This window comes from Cinclus cinclus, chromosome Z, assembly GCF_963662255.1.
Source record: "Cinclus cinclus chromosome Z, bCinCin1.1, whole genome shotgun sequence".
Classification (NCBI taxonomy): domain Eukaryota; kingdom Metazoa; phylum Chordata; class Aves; order Passeriformes; family Cinclidae; genus Cinclus; species Cinclus cinclus.
Genome location: NC_085084.1, coordinates 26,586,433 through 26,612,226, shown reverse-complemented (window position 1 = coordinate 26,612,226; position 25,794 = coordinate 26,586,433). Strand labels below are relative to the sequence as shown.

The 25,794-nt window shown below is 36.1% G+C and overlaps 1 protein-coding gene across 3 annotated transcripts in view; it reads left to right on the top strand.

The window, feature by feature from the left end:
- Positions 1–25,794, top strand: part of FER (FER tyrosine kinase) — a 162,685-nt gene that overhangs the window by 46,394 nt on the left and 90,497 nt on the right. For all 3 annotated transcript variants that reach the window (XM_062513104.1, XM_062513103.1, XM_062513105.1), the window contains exons 7-10: positions 1,058–1,195; positions 2,048–2,167; positions 7,883–8,005; positions 11,372–11,561. In XM_062513104.1, coding sequence (XP_062369088.1) covers positions 1,058–1,195; positions 2,048–2,167; positions 7,883–8,005; positions 11,372–11,561 — 571 coding nt within the window. The remainder of the gene's footprint in view (positions 1–1,057; positions 1,196–2,047; positions 2,168–7,882; positions 8,006–11,371; positions 11,562–25,794) is intronic.

Sequence of the window (25,794 nt, the reverse complement as noted above, 5' to 3'; positions counted from 1 at the left end):
CACACTTTATGAAGTATTTTCTGGAACCTTTTCACACATGATATGCTCAAAAAATACAAGATATAGTGCCTTCTCTTGTCTGTTTTTTGCTCAGAACAATGAGTTTTTCAGTGTGCACTGAAAAAATCTTACCACACCACTCTTTTTTACAGAGCAAACATAAGATCTTATCCAGGAAAAATGTATTTATACTTTTTCTCTGTATATTTTGCTAGTCAAAATTTATCAGTGTTTTATAAGTGGCCACCATGCTTCAGATCCTGGCAAGCTAGCAAATTTGTCAGAGGTGTAAATGAAATGGGAGATAATTATGAAGGTACATTTTGAAGGAAAACTAAAAGTTAAGGAGAAAAGAAGGATGTTCCAAGTATGTGTCACTGGATGGTATTAAGAGTTGTGCCACAGTACCACCTCTTCCTTTGACATTCACTTTTCATTTGGTTTTTCCCACTATTGGAAGCAGGTAAAGATAAGGTTGGGTGGCTTGTACTTTCTCAGAGCAACTTCTTGGTTAATTTTCTCTCCTCTTGTAAATATATGTTTATTTGTGATTTATGCCTTTTTTGTCTGAATGACAAATCATATAAACAAAAAAAAGTTAAAACAATATGGAAAACAAACGTTGAAAGGAAACGCACATGTTTCTGTAAATCATTTTGTCTTATGCCAGAATATGTTTTGTCATGAAGCATGAAAATCTTCACTGTAGGTTAAAACAAGCGTGACAAGTCCTGTTTGTAGAAGAGCGTCATCACTGAACTCTATACATTTCTTTCCTTGTAATCTCTTCAGTTTTTAGTTTGGCTGTGCTCTGTGTTGGTGCACTGAAATCAACAGAAGGAGCATGGTCTTAAGAGACTCTAGCCAGCCTAAGCCTGTAGAGGAATGGCCTCAGGTGATGCATTGTTTCCTTGAATGACAAATTGTCTTAGTTTTCCCTTTTTAGCCAGTTGCCACAAGAGTTTGTAGAAACAGCAAAATGAAAATTTGAAGCATCTTTAATGCCATCTATGCCTTCAGTGCCATGTTATACACTAAAACTTTTTTTTCTGTCTAGAAAAGGGATCTTGGATGAGTATAGTGAGATCACCAGCCTTGTAACAGAAGAGATTGTGAATGTTCATAAAGAGATCCAGACCTCGGTGGAACAGATAGACCCTAACTCTGAGTATAATGACTTCATAGATACTCACAGGTAAACATTTTGATCTCATGTTTCTTCTTGAGAAAACCCTGCATTAAACTGCAGCTGCCTAAGTGTTCAGAGGAATTTGCTTCTGTTTGAATCCTTTTACATTGCTACTTGTGAAACTTCATCCTAATTTGAAAATTGTACTTCTTTGCACATACAGAAAGCTGGCTGAGCAATCTGTTTGGCTGGCTCTAGAAAACCAAATTTCCAGTTACACGAGAAAAGCCATAACTTTGGTACTGGCAGCATACCACACATTACTGTCAAGACTCAACGTGAGCCAGTTTACTGTTTATTTGGATGCAATTTGCATTCTGGGCTAAACTTGTTCTAGCTTAAAGTCAATTCTAGGTACCTTTGTACTCTGCGGTTATTGCAGGTTGAGACTTCAGAGTGTGCAGATAATGCAAGGAAGTTCTTACTTTAAAAGTATATTTCCCATTTATGGAACTATTACTCTGATTTAGTGTATGAATAGCTCTAAGACTTCTTGCATTATCTTTTTGTTGTTATGTGTGCATTGATGGTCATCACATGAAAGTTTATGATGGAAGCAGGTAAGTCACACATTCACATTGGTAGTCTTTGAGAACCTTGATTGTGCTGTGAACTTGATTCAAAGAATTGTAGTGCGTTTCATTATCTCATGAGATTTTAGAATTATGTTTTCTTTTTTCCACTGGAAAAAGAATATGTATCCAATTGCTATCTATCCTTTTATTTAATATATCATTTTAACTCTAATCTAGTTAGTAAAATACTTCAAAACTCATAAAAAATCAAACGGATTTGCTCTATGATCTACTCAAAGATACCTGTTGATTTTGAAATTATAACAATTATTTACTGAATTAGGTCATCGGAAGTTGTTGAACAAGAAATAGAATTTGATACGTCTTTACTAGAAGAAAATGAAAACCTTCAAGCTAATGAGATCATGTGGAATAATTTAACAGCAGAAAGTTTGCAAGTCATGTAAGTCTCTTTATAAATCTTTCATCCTTTGGAAATGCTATTTTGTGTTACATCTATGTTCACTCAGATCACTGCATGGCTGTATCTCCATTTTTAAGGTCCAGTTTTTAAGTGTTAGTATTTTGAGGCTATGAACTCTTTCCCATACTGGTTGTACTATTTTTTGCACAAAATCCTTATTCTTAGTCTCTTTAAAAACTTGCCATTATTTTTACTGTATGTTATTCTCTGTGACAGTTAATAAAATGCCCCAAATCTACCATGAGTCCTTCTTGGGATTATGCTGATTAATTTTCCCAAAAGTGATTCCACATTACTACCCTAGCAAAAACAGCAAAATATTTTTATGAAACCATTGAGTAGAGTTATGTGATCAGTGATTGAAATCACTGAGTAGAAATTTTTCATTAGTAAATTTTTTTTTAAGTATTTGCTTTTGTTTTCTAAAAGAAATTGTTACTCATTATTGTAACCTTTAGAATACATTAACTTCGTAGATGTAGTTGTCGTATAACATTTTACCAGCTTTTAGCTATTCAGGGTGATGAGCTGCCGCTCTATGTTTTGTTAATATATTGCTGAATTAAATATTTTTGTTACTTTTCACCAAGTTCACCTATAATTATTTGCTATGGGGAACGAATACACTGCTCAGATTATGATGTTTGTATATTATCAACCTCAGCTTTTGACATAAAATGATCTTGCGTGGTCAGTTGTGAGATTTCAACTGTTAATCATGCATCACAAATGGGAAATTCAGAATTTCATTGGTTGATGATGTTTTTGTTGTGTCTATTGTATTTCAGTTCATGTTTGATTTACTTGAAATATTTTCCCCTTAGTAAGTAAAACTGATGCAAATAAGACATCAGTGATATATTGTGGGAATTTTTACATTTGGTTTTCTTTTATTTTTAAATTTTACTTGCTTAATCAAACTATGATCCTTATTTGTTGTAGGTTTTTCTGAAACCAAAATAATTTTGAATATTTCAAATGTAAACATATCGCAGTGTCTTCTGCAGGTTACTCTAATCCCTGTGTTTTCTCAACATGACAGAACCTCTGGATTTTTATTAATTCCTTTTTAAGGCTGTTTATCATCCTCTTTTTTTTCCTATGTAATTTGATTGCTTTTTGTAAATCTATTCCATTGATATGTATTGATTTTTTTTAAATATGAAGTGTCTTCCTCCTTAGTCCTTTATCTTATGAGAGACAATTAAGCTCCCCCCAATTCCTTTAAACATGCTTCTCTTTTTAATATATTCTACATCATTACTATATTGAGATTATTCATGCCTAAACTCTGTATATGTTGTACATCTTAATGTACTTCAGCACAGTAACAAGAAATGTATAGATACTGAGCCTCACTTTTCAAAAGAATATTAAATTGTTTTTGAAGATTCTGCCTTCCACAGCTTAAAAGCAAAAATTCTTGTTTGGCTTGCCTTTTGCATCCAACTGTTTAGAAATAAGACAGCAGCATATATAAATCAAAGACATGAAATGTTGCTTTTCTAATAAGGATTTCTGATGAAATATATAATTGTGTCATAAATGTATGTCTATATATTTACCTACATATATACACATTCGGTACAATTTTCATTGTGTTCTATTGCAAATCTTGCATTCAACCACTTGAAATGGCTTTGCACATTTAAGTGAGGAATTTTATGATATGTCTTTATTTCTGGAATCAGGTAGCTCTTTTATGTGTTGTTTTTAAGGTGTTCACTTGCTAGTATAGATTGAGGATTCTGAGAGAAACAGTAAACCGTTTTAGATCAAACCAAGGATGGACGCTCAGCTTTTTTCATTCCCATGTCAGACAGCAGGGAGAAGTCTTGTGAGGAGAACAAAACCAGGATGATCGTATAATGCACTTTTCTCAGCCTTCCATAATTCTCACCTCTGAAATATTTTGAGATAAATGTCTTTAATGGCTTTGGAGGTAGTTTGTAATGTCCTTGGAAGTACTTTTCTTCGATTCTATTTTTCACTCAGGTTCAGTGTGTAAAAGTATCTGTTGTCCTTAGAATTTTTGATGAAGGAATTTTAGAAATTAACTTTATATTTTGTGAACCTGCTGCTATCATTTTTCGTCTTATGGCTCTTAGGCTTTTGTTTTGGAATAGGAACAATCTATTAGTTTCTGCCTATGATGATGTAAGTTTCTGTTTAATTTCTGCTTTGTGATCACTTTTCCAGAGCGATCTTTTAGCTTTAGTCTGTCCTTTCACAAAGCTTACTTGTCCTTTATCCATCTGATTGTCTTTTTTTAAATGTTTCAAGATTACTATATTGGTTTTCAGATGAATGACTAGAATTTCACATGTAATCCAGATTACAAATTAGTTTAGAGGGAGGCCTTCCAAGGTTTCCTGTGTTCGTGCTCTGCGTTGGTGTTAACAAATCCTAGAGAAGCATTTAGTATGATTTTCTGACCAGAGCAGCTCCTCAAGCCAGTGTTTTCAGGGAATCATGTACTAAATCTCCAAGATTTCATTTCTGAGTGGTAATGGTAATTTAAGAACCATTCTCATTCTTTACATAAATAAAGCTTTGGATTATTTTTCCCCACTATATATTTTCCTTCTTCCATATGTGTTGAAATAACAGCCCAGGTATAGAGTGTGTCATAAGGTCTAGAATAATCCTTTTTTATTCTTCATATTCAGAGCCTTCCTCCCACCTCAAATGACATTATATGATCAGCATTCTGTTGCATTTCAAGCTGTCGTTTTATTTGGATTATTATGACCATATTAGCCAATGTAGATTATTTATGAAGCTCCACTGTCACCTGGGACTGTAAAAATTGTTTATTATTATTGTGTTTGTCCTTCTGTTTTTTAATGCAGGTGAGAACCCTTCATTTTTTGTTGCAGTTCTCAGTAACTGTCTTTACTCATAGATCTTGTTAACTGTGTTTTAGATACATTGTTACAGTTTTGCCTTAAAGCCACTGCAGCGAAAAAAAAAACCACATCCCACAGGTATTTCTGTCAACTGTGTATGACTAGAAATTTGCAAGTAAGAGAAATGTACTACATCATTTATCCATAGCTGATGAGTTTTGAAAAGTCAACTCTGTATATGATGAAACAATAGAAAGTTGGCATTTGATCTTCAGTGTTAAAATAATGGTCTTGGAGCTTTAAAATGCTGCATTACATTTCTGCGGAGGAGGTTTACCTTCAGTATCTACCTAATAAAATAAGTGCACATGGTGGATTTATTTCTCAGACATTTAAAATATTCAAAGACATACTGATTTAAAATCAATAATGTTTGGTTGAATCAGCTGTTTTATTGAGTATGCAATGGAAAAAATGACAGCTTTCCATACATACCTATATAACAGTTTTAACAATGTATATTTTACGGAGCATGATGAGAAAACTGGTTTTTACATTTTAAGGTAAACTTATATTTATGAATAAAATTTTGATATAGAGAGGTAGTTAGTAGTCAGTGTTGACTAGCTAACCTTTCTAAGTAATGAGTTATGTTTTCTCTTGATAAATATTCATAGATGTCACTGAATAATACTGAGAAAGTCTGAAAAGTGTAGCAGAATAGAAGTTTATGCTTTGAGGAGACTTGCATTAAAAGCTGAGAGGAGCAAAGACTGTAAGTTGATCAGTGAGCATAGTAATATCCAATTCTTCTGAAATATAACTTCTCTAAGATCAAGCATTTATTTTAGTTGATAATTGCATCAGAACAGAGCTTATAACTAAAGAAATATGAAAGGAAGCTTTCTGGGTTGGGGTATTGTGTGATTTTTAAAGTGTTATGGTGATTAACTGTTAAGTCATAGAAACCATTTTATAAACTGATTGTATCCAGAAGGCAAATATGGCGCCACAGGAAAATTCCTTTGGTGAGCTACACAAGGATTATTCAAGACAGATGCAGAATTGTCAGCTGTAACCAGTTTGAATGAAAGTTATTGTTTAATCAAATAGTAGTTGTTGACTGCAAGGAGGCAAGGGATTTTGGTGTGCATAGTAGCTTTTTTTTCTTTTCTCCAAAATAAAAAAATGTCCTGAAGTATCTCAGAAGTTTCAGGAAGAACTGCATCAACTTAATGTTCTAATCCGGTGCTGCAATATAAAGTATAAAGTCTAATATTTTTGAAGTGGTGAAATGATGAGGATGATGTATCCGCATGTATATGCTCCTTCCTAGTGATGAAGTCTTATCAATTTGGTTTTAATTTCATGACTATTGATGTTTGATCATTAGAAAAAACATCTGCTTCATGTAAATCAGTTGTTAAGCAAATACAGTGTAGATTAAAATTTTATTTAGAAAGCTGATAAGAAAACAGTTAAAAATTTTAAATTACTTTCTTTAGCATGGTGTTAAAATAAAAAAATTAGTAGGTAGTAAGTTTGAGACCCAGTATAAGAAAACACAGAGAAGTTCAGCATAGAGATTTTGACAGCCTGAAACTAATAAAAATGTATATGAAAAGCAGAGCTGTGAGGATGTTACTTCGAGGGAAATGTTTTAAGTATTTATCTTATCTCAAAATAAACACAAATAGAAAGTTTGTCTTCTGGAAAATAATTTTTTGTCATTCAATCTGTGACTTACTCTAGTAATTTTAGTCTCCTAGAATAAAATGCACAACTGAGTACAGATTATATATAATCAACATTGTATAAAATATATTGGGACAAGAGGACTGATTCAGTGTTTAGAATCAAATAATTCAGTTTGGTATAGATGCACATGTGGAATGTGCATCCTAGATATTTAGAGAGTTGGGTGTGCCACTCCCTGGCCTGGAATGGTTTTGGGCCATAGATCTTTGCAGTGCTAATTACTACATATATTTTGCTTGTGTTCCACTTTTTACTTCAGTAATTCTATTGAAATTGGGCTTGAAAATACAGGGGAAGTAAAGTAAGATAGTTAAAGATGTGTCAATAAAGACAAAAAGGGAACAAGGTGTACATGCTTATTTATTTATAGGAGTTTGTTCTGACTTAACGATTTCTTGATTGATACACATTTTAGATGTCATGATTATGTAAGCCGTTTATGTGCATTGTTCAGAATGCAGATGTTGTAGACTCATGGATTTTTTTTTTGTTATTGGAATATTTACCAGGATAATTATGAAATGTCAGTAATGGTTTTAAAGTAATACCCCTTTTCTTTTATTATTGAGTGGTTTTATACAGCTTATCTTTATTTTGAATTAACCATTAGCAGAGACTGTAATCTAGAAAGGATAATTTTGAAGAAAGATACAATCCCTGTTACAACAGAAGTATAGCCCAACTGCTGATTCTGTGTATTCATTTAACATGTGCTTTGTGAGTTGGAAGGTTTTTGTCTTTCTTAAAGCATCTCATAAATTAGCAATATATTAGGAAGGCATTAATTCATGGTACTCATCATGTATTCTGGAAAAAAATATTTTTGTTGGTAGGAGAACCTGTAGGCAGGTGATCATTCTGTAACCTTGTATGTATACAGAGGCTCGTATAGAATCTCTAATAATTCAGATTAACAATGTAAAGGTCTAGCCACATGAAAAAAGAAAAAAAAATAATCACCAAGCACCGACTAACATAATCTAAAAAAAAATAATATTCTTTTACATCTTCAGGAAAAAGATTATGATGTTCTGGATACATACAGTTTATGCATTCACAGCTTGGATTTCTGAAATCTGTTTTACAGGTTAAAGACAGTAATAGAAGAACTGGTGCAGACACAGCAAACCCTTTTGAGCAAAGAGGAACTTGTTTTGGAACTAGAGAAAAAAATAGAAGAGTCATCTAAGACATGTGAAAAGAAATCTGAGTAAGTTGAAATTAAATTTCAAAATACAATAATTTGAGAGGGAAAAATGTCTGTAATACAATTCTTGAAACACAAGTAAGAAATAACCTTTGCTAATCTTTTTCTGCTTTTGTGTTTAGCGATTACTGTCAAAAACAGTTCCTTGTCTCTAAAATAACTCTTGCCCACTGCAGACCCCAACTTATTGAAGAATTTGAGCAGCTCCATAAGTTTGGTATAATTGTCATAGTTTGGCATGGCTCAAGAGCTGGACCTTTCATTAATTCAATTCAACTTGATCAAAGAAGAGGACTGAGTTCAGTTGCCTTTCTGTTTGACAGAATTCCTTGTGTAGGTTTAATTCTGTGAAAGGCTTTCCGAGTCAAGCTCAAGACTCTTGTGTAGTAATATGTTTGCAACTTGTCAGGTTAAGTTCATTCTTCCTTGCATTTCCTTTATAAAAGTGTAAATGTAAACAATGTAAATCTCATACCCTGTAGAAATGCATAATAAATACCAAAGGTGATATATTAGTGAGTGTGTTAGTACACCATAAATAAAACATCATTGTAAAGAATAATTCTTGGGCAACATCTTCAGGTTTTTCTTCTACCTTTGGTTAAAAAAATATTCACATACTCTTCTAAACTAATGTCAAGACAACAGATAAAGAAACCTTTTATCTGTAGTGATATTTTCCTGATTCATGTTGCAATCAATCTTAATCTTACTAATTTCGTCATAAAAATTCGTACAATACTGGTAGTGAATTGGAGTGCAAGTCCTTCATGTAATCCTTCATTCACTGAAGAAGTCCTGATAGTCTTTGTTGACAGAGCCTTATCACATGAAACATTGTATATGAAACATTGCATAGTATTTAATTCACATCCAAAACTTTATTTATGTATGTGATATCAATGTTTCGATAAGATATTTTGTGTCCTTTCTTCAGTGAAGTTCACATGTGCTCACAGTGAATTTTCCAATTTTTAGTTCCTGACCTGTCTTCTTTGCTGTATGCTACTTAAAGGATAAACTATATTTGAACTAGTTAAGTTTGATGGGTGTTGTTTGGTTTCCCCCCCCTCAGTATTTGTTACCAGTTATCACTCCCTGCAAATAGTCTAGACTAATGCTGTATTTCTTACTGTGTGAAGGCTTCTCTGACTGATCCTTCAGAGATGTTTGTGGTGTTGAAGAGATTATTTCAGTTCAAATTGCACCAGTACCTGTTTGTCTTATTAACAGGCAGGGAATTTAGTTTAGATACCTAGTTGTACAGTGAAGGCTTCCCTGAAACCATCCTTGTTCTAATTTGTCATTGATTATGCCTACCTCCAACAAACTCCTTTTTCACCTTTTGGCTGCAGTGCAGAGTGATCAGGTTGTTTCAGCATGTACTTACTGTCCCCAGAATATCTTGTCCAGCTGTTGCATTGGGTTTGATCATGACTGCATATGGTCATATCTTACAGCAATGTCTTGGTGGTATTCTGGCACTAATTATTCTGGTACATGGTATTATTCTGGCACTAATATCCCTTTCCATCTTCAAATGTTGATACTACCTTCAACACAGGAAAGGTTTTAATTGCATTTTATTTATATATGTATATGTCAAGCGTACCATCTGCCCTTCCAACATGATAGCATATTGAATATTTGGGTTTTGATTTAGTTCATCTTTTTACCACTTTCTCCCTGATCTGCAGGAATCCTTCACAGAAGATCTCTCTCTGTGAAGTTGCTTGTAGCTAATACTAGCAGCAAAGGCTTATAAGTTTGCACTCACACAAGCCACAGGCAAATAATTTTATAGATTCTAATTCCTCATGTGTGACTGGATTGGCAAGCACTGAAATTTGGATTTGGGAAACCAATCAGATTGTAATCCATTTTGCAACAGTTCAGAAAGAGACTAGTTGGTGAGTGATTTTTCACTGGCAGAGTATGTCTTGTTATTGCTGTGTCCTGATTAGTTGAAACCATTCTGTGTTTGGGGATGTCACTCCAGCCAGTGTGTATTCACCAAACCTTTGCTGATGGTTGAAACCTGTTGGTGATGTCCTTTTTCTCTCATAAAGGAGACCAGATGAAAACACATTATCTTCTGGATAACTTCAGGATAATTGTTCATTTGCTTCTCTGATGCTTTTAAATATGTGCAAGCTCATTCCAAATCTCAGTTTCAGACTTGAGAGTTATGTCTGCATACCTCACATTTACACTTTTTGAATGAGCGATCATTTTGCTGATGAGCAGAGGCTCATTAGTGACTTGATATAATGCTCATCTCCATGGATATGATTTATATCTTTTCCTGCCAAAGAGGATTTTATGACAGGTGGTTCCCTTGCTACTTTGAAACCTATTTGAATACTCATTTGGGTGGGCATCAGTTTGTGAAGGATCAATCCCTGTATGAACAGCTTTTGTCTTTTTTCTTCAAGGGTAGGGCTTGCAGGAGAGCTCGTCTTCAAGCAGTTATCCTCAAGATACAGAGCAACACCATACTGTGATTTTTCTTCATATTGTCCTCATTCTTTGACTTCTGGTTCATTTATCTCCTTCATCTGTTCTTTAGACTGTGAGAGCTCTGCATCTCCTGTAGACCGCATGTCATTGGGCTCTGGTTGAATGCTTTTAAGGGTATTTGTATTATGTTGTGGGTGATTCTGTGTCTTTGGTAGTGTCTGTCATTCTTTGGTTTTGGCAGTTTTTTTTGAGATAATAGTCATCTGGGTACCTGCATATGTTCTGAGTGTCCTTCAATATGATTTAATCACAACTGTCTCGAGTATTCATGAGTACAAGAGTTATTCAGAGAAGAACTGTAAAAATAAGCAGAAGATGAAAAGTTGCTTTTAGCTCCTCATAAAGATGAATTTATTTAGCTTCATAAGACACTTATAACACAGTCCAGAAATGATGCAGAGGAAAAAACATGTATCTGTTACGTGATGCTATATGAATTTATACTGGATGTGAGGTGAGTTTAATATTGCAAGTTATTACTGCAAAGTCACTACTCTTTGAAATTAATTTCTCATCACTTGAAATCATTATGTAAAATTTACTTATTTTATAAGAGAGGGGAAACCCCAGTGTTTATAAATTCAGTCAAAAGTGGATGCAAACAGGAATTTCACCTGTATTTATTAAACATTAGTTTTGTGATAGAAAGAATAGATGTTTTTGTGATAGAGAGAAGAGAATGAGTGTTTTCTTGCATTATCTTGTTGCTTTGAAAATTGCATTGAAAAATTCACCTTTGAATAAATGATTATGTTGAGGAATTGTCATGCTTTTTGCCCCCCAGCTTTTATGAAGCAAATAAAGTATTTTGAAACATGTGCATTTTAAAATTGTTATTTTTCCTTGCAGTATTGTGCTCTTGCTGAGCCAAAAGCAAGCACTTGAAGAACTTAAGCAAACAGTCCAGCAACTAAGATGTTCTGAGGCAAAATTTGCAGCCCAGAAAGAACTACTGGAGCAAAAGGTTCAAGAGAATGATGGGAAAGAGCCACCACCTGTAGTGAATTACGAAGAAGATGCCAGATCAGTGACTTCTATGGTAGGTTTTAAATCTGTTTTGCTGAATTACATAGCCATGCCACTGTGCTTCAGACCTGGGATCAGAGTTTCAAGGTACTGAAGTGATTTAAAGTTAATGGATTTAGCTTTGCATTTCTGGAGACTTGTTTGGACAAGAAATTAATTGTGTGATATTTTTTCTTTTTAAGTGGCAGTAACTCATAACAATCTGTGTCTAGGGACTTGGATTGGTCTTCTATACGCTTGATGCTTAGATTTTCATTACAATGTTTTATAAAGAAAAGTCTTAACCCTTACATGGATTTAGTAAATGTGGCTGAGTAGCTATCGGTGGTTTCCTTTGCTGTGTTGAAGAAATAAATTTACAGTTGTAGATAGAAAATTAAGAACAAAAGCTCTTGGAATTGCACATGTATATATAATATGTAACTGAGAAATTGATTTTATGTACTATAATTACTCTTTTCTTAAACAGAAATTAACATTGGTTTCTTTGCAACCTATTTTTAAATGTTTACATGCTCTTAATAATTAAAAGGAATTTTTTCTTGGCTGATGAGACCTCATATAGTTCAAATAAGTACCTTACTTCACTAATATTTTGTATGACTTCCTTTTCTCAGTTGTATGCAGCTATGTGCAGAGTTTCTAGCCCACATAAAAAAGCAAACAAACAGTACCTGTTTACTAAAGGGACAAACAATAGTGTTTGCCTTTTGGATTGGTTTTGACATGTAGGAGATACTTGTGACTTTCTATCTTTGAGGTTTAGCCTGACATTCTTTTTGGCCCATGGGGCAGTAGCTCTGTGAAATTATAATTAAATTGTTGTTTCTGAGAGGAAAGCTTTCTTTCTTCCTCTGTCTATTTGTGGAACCATTTGATTCCCATTCTACAATTATACTTGATTGTCAGCATTCTCTTGCTTCCACTGCTGTTCAGTATTTCCAAGGTACTATTAGGTGGTTGTCATTTACACTGGTTCATTATTTTACGAAGCTTGTATGCTTGTTTTGACCTGGAAGGAGTTTAAAAAATACAAAAAGATGAAGAAAGAGAAAAGAAAAATCAGGATAATGATTGCAAAAGATTAGGAGGCTTGGAATAATTTTGGGGCAGGCTATCTTGTTGGTTATTAATTGCATATCCTATAGTAGTGCTAGTGATTAGTGTCAGGGTTCGTTGAGATCATGAGTCTAGTCATAAGAATGGTACTCTTCCCCTTCAGCTCAAGATTACTGAAGTCTGCTTTCTGGTGTCTAAACCTCTGTTTCAGTGGGTGGGAGAAAATAATACTGTGTGCTGAGTGCAAGCCTACACAGGGCCAACAGGACAGGCACAGCAGCTCCATCACTGCTAGCACTGCGTCATCTGCAGTGTCACCTCCAAGGTGACAGCAAGGAGTGAGTGCTCATCACCTCCAGTGCAGCCACTGATGGGCCTGCATTACCCTGGGGCAGATGGCACAGGGTGGCTGGTTCTGTGCTCAGGGCACAGTGGCCTCTGCAGGAGGGCAGAGGAAGGGGGCACCATAGGATGGTTTGGATTGGAAGGGACTTGCAAAATTCCGTAGTTCCAACCCCTTTCAACGCGTTCCACTACAGCAGGATGCACCCCTTTACAAAATCTTGCCACTTAAACCCAATGTAAGGTTGCAGAGAAAAGCCATGAGAGCAATTAGAAAGGGGGATGATGAGAGTCTGGTCAGCTTCTCAGGGAGAAGGTAAAACAGGACCAGCAAAATGGTACAAAAGGAGGCAGAAATATTTAACACACTAAGTCATGTTGTGTAAGCTGAAATAGAGGATAATGTGGGTTTTTGTTCTTTTATTTTTTTAAACCAGTAAGTAAAATTTACTGTTAAGGCAACTTGAGAAAATAAATCAGTGATGCATTTGTATGTCAGGAATATTGTTAATATTCATTTTGTACTTTAAGTAAGTTGCTCTAGTTGATGTAGTTCCATCTGGCCTATGTTAGCTGAGACTTCAGAGTGCCTTCATCCTTTACGAAAATAATGCTGATCATTAAAGCTGCCTTGCAGAGAAGACCTGTCATGTAGTGTGATGTTATTAAGTTTCATTTGAAGAAAAAATTGTTCAGGATTACCACTTCCCTTGTTTCTTCAAGGCAAAGCTTGTGAGAAAGGCCAAGCTCCTCTTGGACATGCACACTTATTTTGTGGGTGCCAGATGTGGAAGTCCTTGTCTTGTACAGGAGACTGAATGGGACTGAAAGCAGGCAGTTTTATTTCCACAGCTAAGTCAAGTTCAGCATTTACATGTACAGGATACAGCACTTACATGCAGGGCATTGGTACTGAGGCTGCCTTGGGATCAGCACACGTTGTCCTGCAGGGAAATAGTTGTGATTCACTGCAGCCTGCACTGGATCCTGTTCATCCTGCTGCTCATGCTGTTTTTTCCCTTAGGACCTGCAGGAATTGCACCTCAGTAAAGAGTTCTGTGAGCTTTTGGACTTGAAAAAAGGCAAGAGCTAAATGTGCCTGATGGTGTTGGTATTGGCCGTGCTTTCTGAGAAGGGGTTTGAGGTGATCATTACATGATTTGGTGCCTGTGATGTTGGATAAGCCCTTACACCAGGGTTATCTCCTTAGCACGTGGGCAGTACACAGTAGAAGTGCTGAGAGGTAGTGCAGACTCTGGGGTTTTTTTCTCTCACACAGCCTCTTCCCCAGCTGGTCATTCCAGTGAGCCAGAAGTAGTCGGGCCTCTTGTCTCTCCAAATGATAGGACCACTGCTGTCACCTTGCAGTTGAGCAGAGAGAATTAACGTGGTGTTGTGTGGTCTCTGTCAGTATTGGGGCTGTCTCCTCTCTCACAGCTTGTGCCAGAGCTGCATTCTTGGCAGAGCAACACCCTGCTTAGGTGCTGGAACCTCTGCTCTTTTAGACTAAGACTGTTTCCCCTTATCATGTCGCTGTCTGCCAATGTGAAGAGTCAGCCTCCATCTTTCTTATGAGCTTCTTTTATGAGCTTCAGTGATCTTCCTGGAGATCTTCCTTCACTTCTCCAGGGTGAGCAACTCCTCTCAGCCTGTTGTCACAGGAGAGGTGCTCCAGCCATGTGATCAGTTTAGTGGCTTTCCTCTGGATTTGTTCCATCTCTTTCTTGTGTTGAAGACCCCAGACCTGGGTGCGGTTTTCAAGGTGGGATCTCAGAGGGGCAGAGTAGAGGGAGTGAGTCACCTCCATTGTCCTGCTCATGGTGCTTTGGATGTAGCCCAGGATGTTGTAGCCCAGGTTCACCCTTTGGGCTGCAAGTGCACAGTGTCAGCTCATGTTCAGCTTTTGTCTACCAGCACCTCCAGTCCTTCTCTGCAGGGCTGGTCTTGATGGTTCTTCCTTCTCCCAGTCTGTGCTCTTGTCTGCCATATACCTGACCTGGCAATCTTGACTCTTATCTCAGGCTGAAAAAATAATACTCTGATGGGTTGTTTCTATAAATAAACATCCAGGTGATTTTTAAAACAGGATTTTTTTTTTGTTTGGTAAAACTCCTTAAAAGTATAGGGCCATAAAAGATGAGAATGAAATGTTCTAGCTGCTGGTTGTTCACCCTGGTATTGTTCAAGAGGATGACTCTTTCTTCAGCTATAAATTTATTAGGGTTTCTCCACTTTTTGTGAGAGCAGTTCATCCAAATATTTCTCTGATACAGTTGAATGTGGTTATTTATTACTCTTCAGAAATTAGTTGTAAACCCTTGTTTTACAATTTTTTTCCTAAGAATTAGAAAATCATAGTTGGCTTGTATTGTTGGCATCTATATGAAGCAAATTTTTGTGTCCTCAAGTCCCAAGTAATTATTTTTTGTTTTGTAATTTAAAATTTGAGAGAGGGTATGCAAAGCAGTTTTGTTTCATATCTCCTAAGTATTTATATCTATAAATAGAGCCAATTTCATGGTGGAATAGTTTGCAAATTTTTTTGTTTCCCTTCTCTTACATTAGGAAACTGTATAATAGAATACTAACAAGGAGTGAAATTCTGAAATGCTGTTAAATATATTTTACAGACAGTATAATGTTGTGTGAGTGTTTTAACTTAGTTTCCTTGTTCTTTTTTGGTTGTCTTTACTGTAGAAAGTTTTGTAATCTGTTAATATCTTCTATATGGTTCACCTTAGTCAATATATTTTTTTAAATTTTTTCTGTGTATTGGTAGGTATGTACTCATTTTAGGAAAAAAAGAAATTGCCAAACTATTCTCTTTTTTTCAACCGGGGTATCATAGCACAGAGTGAAACAAAAAAGTATTTTTGTTATTTCTGAACATTGCATTTAACAGTTCTGTTATTCTGTATGGAAAAATGAAACATTTTTTTGTTAGTAGCAGTTATAATTTTCTACTGTCTTATCCATGCAAGACAGAGATAATTATAATGCTGATGGCATTACAAGTTTAAAATCTTGGTTTTGAGCCCCTTAGAGTTATGCATTTATGCTATTCATTATGTTAATGGGAGATGAATAGTTCACATTTTCTTCTGTACTTGAAATATGGAGATACTAAAAAAAAGCTCTTAGCTAAATAATAACCTATAAAAAGGTTATTCATTGGAAACAGATATATTTTGACAAAATGTAGTAGTATCCAAAGTGCTATGTATTATGTTACTTTATAAAATTTAAGCAGTAACTGGAAGCTACTTGAGCTAACTTTTCCATGTTCAGGTGTTTAGTGAGTTGATGTATGGCCTGTCATTTGTCTTAAGGAACATAAGGTATGTTTTTGCTGTTAATATGATCAGCAAAGCATGGCAGTAGTCCGTGGTAATTAAAATCAAGAAAGCAACAGCAAGAAAACTTTTATATGTCTGATGATCAGATTAGAATTAAAAACATTAATTTTTTAATAATGCAATGCCAGCCAAACATTTACTCCAGTAAATACATGCAATTATGATGATTTGCATTTCATGGTAAAGCTTTAAACTTACAGCATCAGTATTGCCTTGGAAATTGTTACAGAATAGGAAGTTTTCAGGGAGTGCTTAAATCAGGCAATAGATTTAGTTAATATAAATTAGTAATTTTGGTTAGCAATCAGATAGAGAAATCTCTTTGGCACTTTTGTCTTCTCCTTTTCCCTTACATGGTAAAAAAGAATTATGAAGATGTAAATCCCTTACTTTTAAGAATATGTGTTTTGAATTATATGCTGTTCTCACTGTAGAAGTGTTTCATGTAGATGTATTTTGCATACTGCAGCATTTTCCTGGTACTGGTTGACAAAACTGAGACTTGGTGTGCAGGCCCTGCAGCACTTGAGAGACTTGTCAGCAGGTGGAGCTCAGTTCCAGAAGACTAGTTATGACTGAATGTGCCAAAGTTGTTAGCATGAACTGAGAGATACACAGGGCAGAGGCAAGCTGAAGCACCATGGTACACCACATTGGGAAGTTGTAATGCCTTGTACCAATTGACTTCCAGGCTTAAAACTGTGCAGAATAAAATTGTTTTATCTGTTGTAGCATAATTACTTGAAAGGAAAAAAAAATAGCAGAAGTTCACCTTGTGTCTAATTGCTTTTGTTGTTTTTCCTTTTTAAAAGGCATCAGAGATGTTATCCTTGGTGATTGCTTTAAAAGTAAGATAAGCCAGCTTTTACTGAAGGTTGTGGTAATAAAAAACTTAGTTCTCAGTCATTTCAGAAGGAAAAAATTACTAAATGCATGAAGCAGAGCTAAAGTGCTACTTTGTAAATTATCTAATGTGAATGTTTTATCCTTATATCCTTTCTTTCCGGAATCCAAGACTTGGTGCTCTAATTAGCATGATCAACAAACCAATAGCCAAAGTCTTCTTCTGCAGGTTTGGATTTGAAGTGAATATGTTCAGAACTCTCAACTAAAATAATAATTGACTAATTTAATCAATGTGTATGTCTTTTTTTTTACTGTCAGAGTTACATAGATATGTAGAAAGAGGCTTTGTCGGAGTTTGCTATTTGATTAAAGATGCTTCATTGCATGCATTTTGGTTGTTGGATCACGAAGTCGTGGAGAATAATCTGCTGAGAGAACTACCACACTCTGGGTGTTCCTTTTCCTCTGCTGTCTCAGATTATGCAGGTTCTTTATTTTGAAATAGATGCAAGGAAGGATTGCCTTCTGTGACAGGCCACTGCAGCAATAGCAGAAAGTGTAACGCTAGAAATAGATTTTTCATTTTTCTTACTGATTCAGAACAATGCACTCATACTCTGTAACGCATCACCAAACATCTCCCTGATCTGTCCATGTAATAATTCTCTACTGATTAGAGGCTTATTCAATCTATATAAAACTAAGATTGTATTAGAACATGGTAGGGGAGCCCTTCACAGTAATTTGGTTTATATATTTATAAATCTTTTACACTTCTTTGCACTGTTGCAAGATTTTAACTTTCTTATCAGTAGACCCGGGGCCTGAGTTAGTCTGTGCAGCATTGATATCCCTATCCTTTCTTTTATTTTTGTCTCTGCTGAGGGAGCGCTGCCAGTGCGATCATGCTGTAGAAATTTTGCCTATTTATTCATAAAAGACCTCAAAATGAGCAGTTTTGTTTGGCAGTTGCCTGGGCAGCTGAAGTTCAGTTTTGTTTATGGCCCCTGTCCAAGCTTGCTGGCTTGGGCCTGTGTTTCTGACTTACAGCCAGAATTTGACATGGATCGAAAGTGCCCCAAATGTCAGATGCTTTTAGGAAGTGTGGAGAGAATTAATTCTATTAATCTTTCTCTCATAGTGAATATGTTCTAGCTTCTGTTTCTTCTTTTTGTAAATGCCAGCTGCCTGACGGACATACATCAGAGGAAGAACAATACTAAGAACATACTAAGGTAGCAGACAGATAAAGCCAGTCATACTTTTGTCCCACTGACATGTCCAGAGTTTACAGCATGTGAGGTCAGTGGAGCTGTCAAGACTCTTCCACTGAACATGCCTAGTAACTTCTGAAGTAAAAGATTGAGCTAAGTTCACACTCTAAGACTCAGAATTTAACTATTTCTTAAGGTTAGCATGTCAAAAAATGTTGAGAAATAACCTTGGGGAAAAGCAAAATTAGAAGTATAAGCAAACTTTTTGAGGAATTGAGGGAGGTGGGTCATTCACAGAAAAAGAACTCTTAGCATATGTGAAGTGCAGAATTAGTTTACCCTCTCTGTCAGGAGTGTTTTAAGCACTGCCGAAAAGTACATAGACCTCTCTTGAACTGCCAAAAACACTTCAAGAGCTTTCATTTCTTCCTTGAGGAAGCAGGCTTTGCTGTAGTAGTGTTGCAGACCTGCATACCCACTGGGGATTTGTTATTTCAGTCAGAGTCTTCTCTGTGGTTTAGGAAAGCTTCACACAGAAGTTTCCTTTTGAACAGAAATAGCATACTGGTATCCAGCATATGTTTCTCTGTGTGCTGGGAGAAAAACAGTAATTCTTTGCCAGAATCATCATCATTGCCATCCTGCATCTTCTTCATAGCGATGGGACCGAATCAGTGTGATTGCTAACTTCTCATAGCCTCTAGGCAACACACAGAAAGATGTGATAGAATTTGGGTGCTTTAAATCACTTCTCTGCTTTCCTCCCTTCAAGTCACTGATTAAAGATACCATTGTCTGTAGAGGCAATTATTGTGCTTCTAAAACTCCTAAAATCTGCTATAAAATAATTACTGGAATTAGGATTTATGTTTTTAATATCACTGGTAGTTTTTTGCCAGATTGAAGTGTTTGATTTTATGCTTAGCTTCTGATTTTTCTGCCATGTGGGGAAGTTCTCACCTGCTTGAGAAACCAGACTTGAGAAACCAGAATAGCAGTCCAATTTTCAGACCACTGTCTTTAAGTTACAGATCTATTTTTTGTTCTCCTTGGTTTTTTTCTGTTTTTTTGTTTGTTTGTTTGTTTTTGTTGTTGTTGTTGTTTTTACTGTTGGTGAGTTTTTTACAGTAGGGTAGGTAAAATAGCATGTTTCAGGTACTCCTTATTTTTTTTCTTTTATCATCTAGCAGCCACATGGATGCTAAACACTGACACTTTGGGATCCAAGTGCCTGAACATCAGCACTAACACCCATTTTTAGGTTGCTTAAGGTGTCCTGTCTGTGACATGAAGCTCTGACTCAAGTCTGGCAGTCCCATGTCTTGGATAACCTAAGCCATAAAGATACTCTGGATATAAACAGGTGAAGCCTGCTTTCCAACAGACTTTGAGGTTCTTTGTTCAAAATAGTCTTTAATGGTAGCGAAAATTCAAGTTCTGTTTGAGATAGTGGTAGTTATTGTAGCCTTGTAAAAAAAATTACAGGATTGCTTATCTCAATTTCTTTTTAGGGAGGTGCAGAAACAGGTCATCAGCAACTTAATTTTTATTTGGCTCTTGTATTAGGGTAGTTTGAGAAATGCAGTGACATTTGCATGAACATAATGGCAGATACGCAGGAATTTCTGAAGCTGATGTCATCATCCTAGAGAAGACAGCAAGCTTGGAGTATCACAGCCAAGATGAATGGAAATTTGTCATTCTTGGACAATGATAGAAGGTCTTTATTTTTAGGGCACTGTAGGATTTTGTGGACCAAAAGCAGGTTTGTTTTATGGAAGTTACTGCAAAATCTTTATGCAAGCAAAATGATTTTTTAAATCTGATTTTTTGTCAAATTTCTGGAAATAGGCAAGAGTTGGTGGTGTCTAGAAGCTAAGTTTACATTAGTAAAAGTAGGTGGAAAGAAAAGAAAAAAGAAAGAAACCAAATACAGGATAGAGTAGCAGAGCCAGACACTGGCAACTCCAGAAGCAGCAGAGCATTTAGTCAGGTTCAGAGTGTGCCTAGGAGTCCTATCGGGAGCAAAATGAAAAGAGGACAGTGCTGAGGACAAGACTATCGTGAGAGTCCAAAGTAAGTCCAGGACACAGGACCGAACATAGAATTGGAGAAACCTACAACATGCTCATGTGGGACTCATCCTGAAGGAAGGGCTGGGCACAGAGCAGTTGTCAGTATAATTTCATGTGACAGATTTGCTGTGAGACTGTGGCTCTGGCTTTATCAGCACATGTTGCCACGGTGGTAAATCGAGTGCTAAATCAAAGCATAAATGGTATGAGAATGAAAATACAGTGTAGAAGTGATACAGCCTGAACTATGTATATCTGCAAATTTTTCTTCTTTCTGATATGCCTCAGAATGACTTGTTTTATTTCTAGATCTTGGCTCTGAATACTGAGATGAAATAAAATCACTTAATATTTGGCTTTATATGTAATACAAACTTCTGTCATTCCCCTTTAGATTAAATTCGCCTAGTTTTGCCAGAACTCTGTAACAGTGAGGATTTGCACAATATCTAACAGAAAGTATCTCACTCTGGAAACATGTAGCATTTACTCAGCAACTGCTGTAAAAATGAAAACAAAGAACTGTTGGTAGGAGAGAAAGAAAAATGGAAACATAAATATATTGGTTAGGGGTTGGGGGTGCTAAAATGAGATGCTTGATGGTCTTGACAGTTTATGTATCATGGTAACCTGAAATTTTTGTCTTTTCTGCTAGTTGCTGTCTAGAGCAGTTGAACATTGTGATTGTTTATTCTGAATTCAGTGTAATGCAATGAATGTTGCAGTACAGAAGGAACTGATGTGACTGAGCTGGCCATAGGCGATTGTACTGAAAGAGGATGCAGATTTTTGTAGGACTTTTAAGTGAGGGGAGATATATTTGGAGAATTCTAAAAATAAAAAAGTTGAGAAGGAACTTCTGAGCTAGAAACAATGAAACAAAACAAACAAACAAACAAAAAACCCAACAAAACAGAAAAAAAACCCAAAAAACCACAAACCCAACAAAGTAACTTGTGGTTTATAAAACCAGAAAAATTGAAGAAGTAACTTCTGAGTTTAAAAAAAACTTAAAACCTTTTAGGTACACTTGTATTTTGTCTGAAAAAGAAGCACACATCCTCAAGGAAAATCTAAGTTCAGTGTAGCTGATGTAAATTCTTATGTTAATTTGTTGGCTAGAATTGCATAAAGGGGAGATGTTGTTTTCTCTATAGCAAGTGGGGGAAGACAAACCTGCAAGTGGGAATTGTGAACATTTCCTACCTAATAGGATCCTATAACAGTGGGGTTGTGCTCACTTAGTGATGATTCAAGTTCCAGTACCATTAATGAAGGAATGGATTGTTGTAGAGTAATTCTTGTGCAGGCCAATGAAGTAGCTTTTTTACAAAAATGCAGCTGTTTTTTTCTCTCAGGCTGTTTTGTAGTAATATCCAAACCTGTGGCTGTGTATTGGGAGGTTTCATTCTGCTTCAGGTGCTGCTGCTTTTGTCTATTTGACCTGTTCACTCCATAGGGTTTTTTATATATAACATGTAAATTAACACTGGTTTTGTGGATAATTGTATGTACAATTTGATCTTGGCATTAAGTGTGTCAAGAACTGTGTGATAATAAAGTTTGTGTCTTTATAAATATGTGATAAAAATAGTAAGGAAAAACAGGATTTTCAAACAATGTGAGTGAAGTATTTAATCAGTTACTTTTTTCAGCATACCTTTTAAGAAGTTGATGCATTGGATCGTGTGTAACTATATACCCATAAACTAGAAATTAATGATTTTTTAGGGGAAGAGGGGTGTGGGTGCCAAAGGATTTCCTTCTGTGACAGAGGAGACTGGTCTTCAACAAGCAGCTTGAGCATGCCAAATAAGTACAACTTAAGAACTTTGAGGGAACACAGCTTGGTTGTTCAGACCCTTTTTGATAAGTAATGACTGACATAAGGAAAGAGAATCTATTGACTGAACTAAAAGCTAATGACTAACTAATAAGCATTTCTGTAAAAGTGCTGCCTTATTTATTTTGGCTCATTGTGCTAGATAAATTTATGAACATAAGCTTGAATAGGATTGAAATCTTTTGCTTGGTACCATCACTGAGACTTACACATTGACTCTGTCCTCCATGATGTCTGTATTTTCAGAATAGTCTGTTTGTGTCTGTGATGTGTAGCTGTGATCTATGCATGAGTTCAGTGCACCATAGGCTTTACTCAGAGTAGAATTTGCCAGAGTATGAACTGACAGTTTTAAGGGTTTGCATTTTTGTTCTTTTGTTTAAATTGGTAGATATTTGTTGTTTTGGCACCCTGTAAAGATTACTCATTAAGTCTGCTTCAGTTACAGTGCTGAAGTTGTGCTCAATCTGTCACAAAGTTGGTGTATGATTCTATCTATTAACATGCAGGCTAATTTGTGCATAAACAAGTATCTGTCAAAATCAAAAGCAAACATCATATTCTGACTACCCTGCCAAATAGCTGTCAGACAGAAATACCTGATCAAATTTTAGTCTAGGCATACTGCAAGCTCTTTCAGTTTTGAAAGGTTCAGTTTTATTGCTTCACACTTCTAACATAAATGTGGATCTGGCTAAGAACTTGCCATGTCCCATCTGACTGAAGCCCTTCAGGGTCAGCTCCATGAAACTTTGTTTTATTGTGGTAAAACAAATGCATTCTCTCACAGTCATTTTCCAAACAGGTTACAATCACCAGTCCTTATTTAGTAACACTGTTTATGGAGGTAAGAAGAAGGCTTCACATCCTGCCTGATCAAATAACATGTAATGCTGTTTCTTGGCACTTGACACAGCATTTGAAATGAAACCACAGCCACAGGTGGTTTCATTAGACCCAGTCAGTGAGTCAGCTCGAGCCAGTTAATGAATTAAAAGGAGAATCTTGATTAGTAGATGCCAGTGTGTCGAGAGCAGAATTCAAGAATCGTTACCTGTACCAGCTAGAACAGTGTGATGACAAACATAAAGACAGTGCCCCTCTGGTACAATGACATGGTGGTTGGCTGGGGTGACAGGATTCTTCTCCCACCTGTAAGAATTTCCTTTGAAGTTAGGGGAAAATTTGGGGGTTTCCCGACCTCATTGCCCTAGAAAATAGTGTTTTCTGCAGGTTGGCATGGACCTCTGCTGAAGTTGGGCTGCAGGTCCCTGCCTGCAATCTGGGATCCCACAGCTATTGGATATTTAGTTCTTAGTATCTTGTGAACTGTAGGAGGATTTATGGATTTCAAGGTCATGCAATGTAGTGGTGCTGTTCTTACTCTCTGTTCTTTACATGTCAGCTTTTGTCCACTGCTTCCCCAAGAGCTGTTCAGGGTGCGGCTGTTTGAATACATCTAACCCCTTCCAGGAACCAGACTTTTTTGACTTAAATGCTTGAGACCACTAGCTGTGGTCTTACTAGTGTAAGGCACTAATCTTTAGCAGGCATTACTGAGTGTAAATGTGGCTGAAAACCAAGCAGATCCAACACAGTTTGAATATATTTGATGAGATCTGGAAAGACTGTCATTCCTCCTGTTAGTGAGTAGTGCATTCTAATTAAAGTAATTGACTGGTGTAGTAAGTGCAGTCACTAACAAATGCTGTTGTCAGTTCATACTATGTTTATAAATACTGCATTTAGATATATTTTGGACTGACTAACCCCTAGCTGGCACAGTTGGAAGCAGCATCAGCTGCTTCATTGTCTGATGCACAGAGTACTTGCTCCAATAGCTTTAGTTTTCCCTTTATGCAGTTGGTACAGCATCCAGTTGGTTGATTCAGTTATATTCCCATGTCTTCTTTGGATACAAAATGCTGAACTCTAAAGAGATGCAGTCCTCATTGGAAAACCATGTTTTGGATGGAATCTTTGCTTCAGTTGAGGTGAGGCAATTCTTTTTTTCAGAATCTCTAGGAAGAAATCCCCCCAAACGATCCTTCTCGCTGTCCTCTTACCTTAGTTCTGTGTTCCCTGTACTTTAGTCGAGCATCTTTTTACTAACCTCCATGGCAGAAATAAATCATCTGCTTGCAGCTCATAGCTGTAATCTTCCTCTTTGCTGACTTATAATCCCCCACCTAAAAACTGCTGTACCGATTTGCTTTATGAGATAACATTTTTGATACTGATGCCATTGTACTCAGTGAGACCAGAGAAGCTTTGCCTATGCAGATCTGAAATAAAAGATTGAGAACAGTTTTTGTTTAGTTCTCTGCTGAAATGTGGCTTGGCTTTCTGTCTGGGTGTTTTAGTTTTAAAATAGCCAACATGGGTTGTAATGAGAAAAGAAATATGGTTTGTGCTTCTCAGTCTGCAGGGTGTATAAGTATATATGGATTTCTGGCAAGCCTATTACTGTTATTTTAAGTTTGCAGCTAGTAAAGACAATTTCCAGTTGCAGATGGCATTCTTTGGCATGTACACTGCTCTTCAGGAATTCGCCAAGATACCTTGTGGTAGCTGTGGGTGATCTTCATAATTTCCTTACTTCAGCTATGGACTGTTGCAGAAAACATTAGGAGTTGAGGTATTTTGGATATTTTTTTGCAAGACTTTATGTTTACCACTCTGGATCCTCATTTAAAAGTGTCCTGGACATTGTGTTTGTATTTGCTTAATCTGCTGAGTTCATTGTCTTGAGTGCTGTATGCATAGCTTAGTTCTTCAGGCACTTTCACTGGAAAATTTTGCATGCCTCTTGCAAAATGTAGCCTAGAGGTTCTTCACCTGTGGCTTTTTGTTATCAGCCCATATAGTGATGACTGTAGTTTTTTTTATTAGGCAAGTAGTTGTAATAAAGTTCTGTTAGTCCTTGAGTAATATTCACCAGTTTGAAGTTTGATTTGAGAACTTTAGCTTTTTTGAAACTGAAGCTAACTACTGTACATATAAAACTTCACCATTCAATTGAGGAAGTGCCATTACAGAATACTTCAATTTTTAAACAAGTGCCAAAACCACACTCCACCTGTATACTTGTTTCTGTGAATAAATGAGTGTATGAAAACTTTTGGACATAAAATTTATTTTCTGCAGTAATTCCCATCTCTAGTGGAGGAATGCTGATGTTTTCAGTTACTGTTTTATTATAATGTTGTTAAATAGAGATGCAGTTTTGCAAATAGGAGTAATGCTGCATAACATGTCTATGTGGAAAAAATCCATTTCTTCCATTACCTTAGCAAGAATCTTCATTCTAGCTCAGGTTTTGTTTTGTTTTTTCTTTTTTAACTTGAAAGGGGGATGGCAAGACTAGTCTTTGTGTGCATAGGTGTATATAACCAGTTTGAAAAGGTATTTCAAGTTGAAGACTTACCACTTCAGATGGCAGCAGTAGTGTTGATCTGGATTAAAACATCAAGGATTACTGCATTTCTCTGTTTTTCTGAGAATTTGGGTC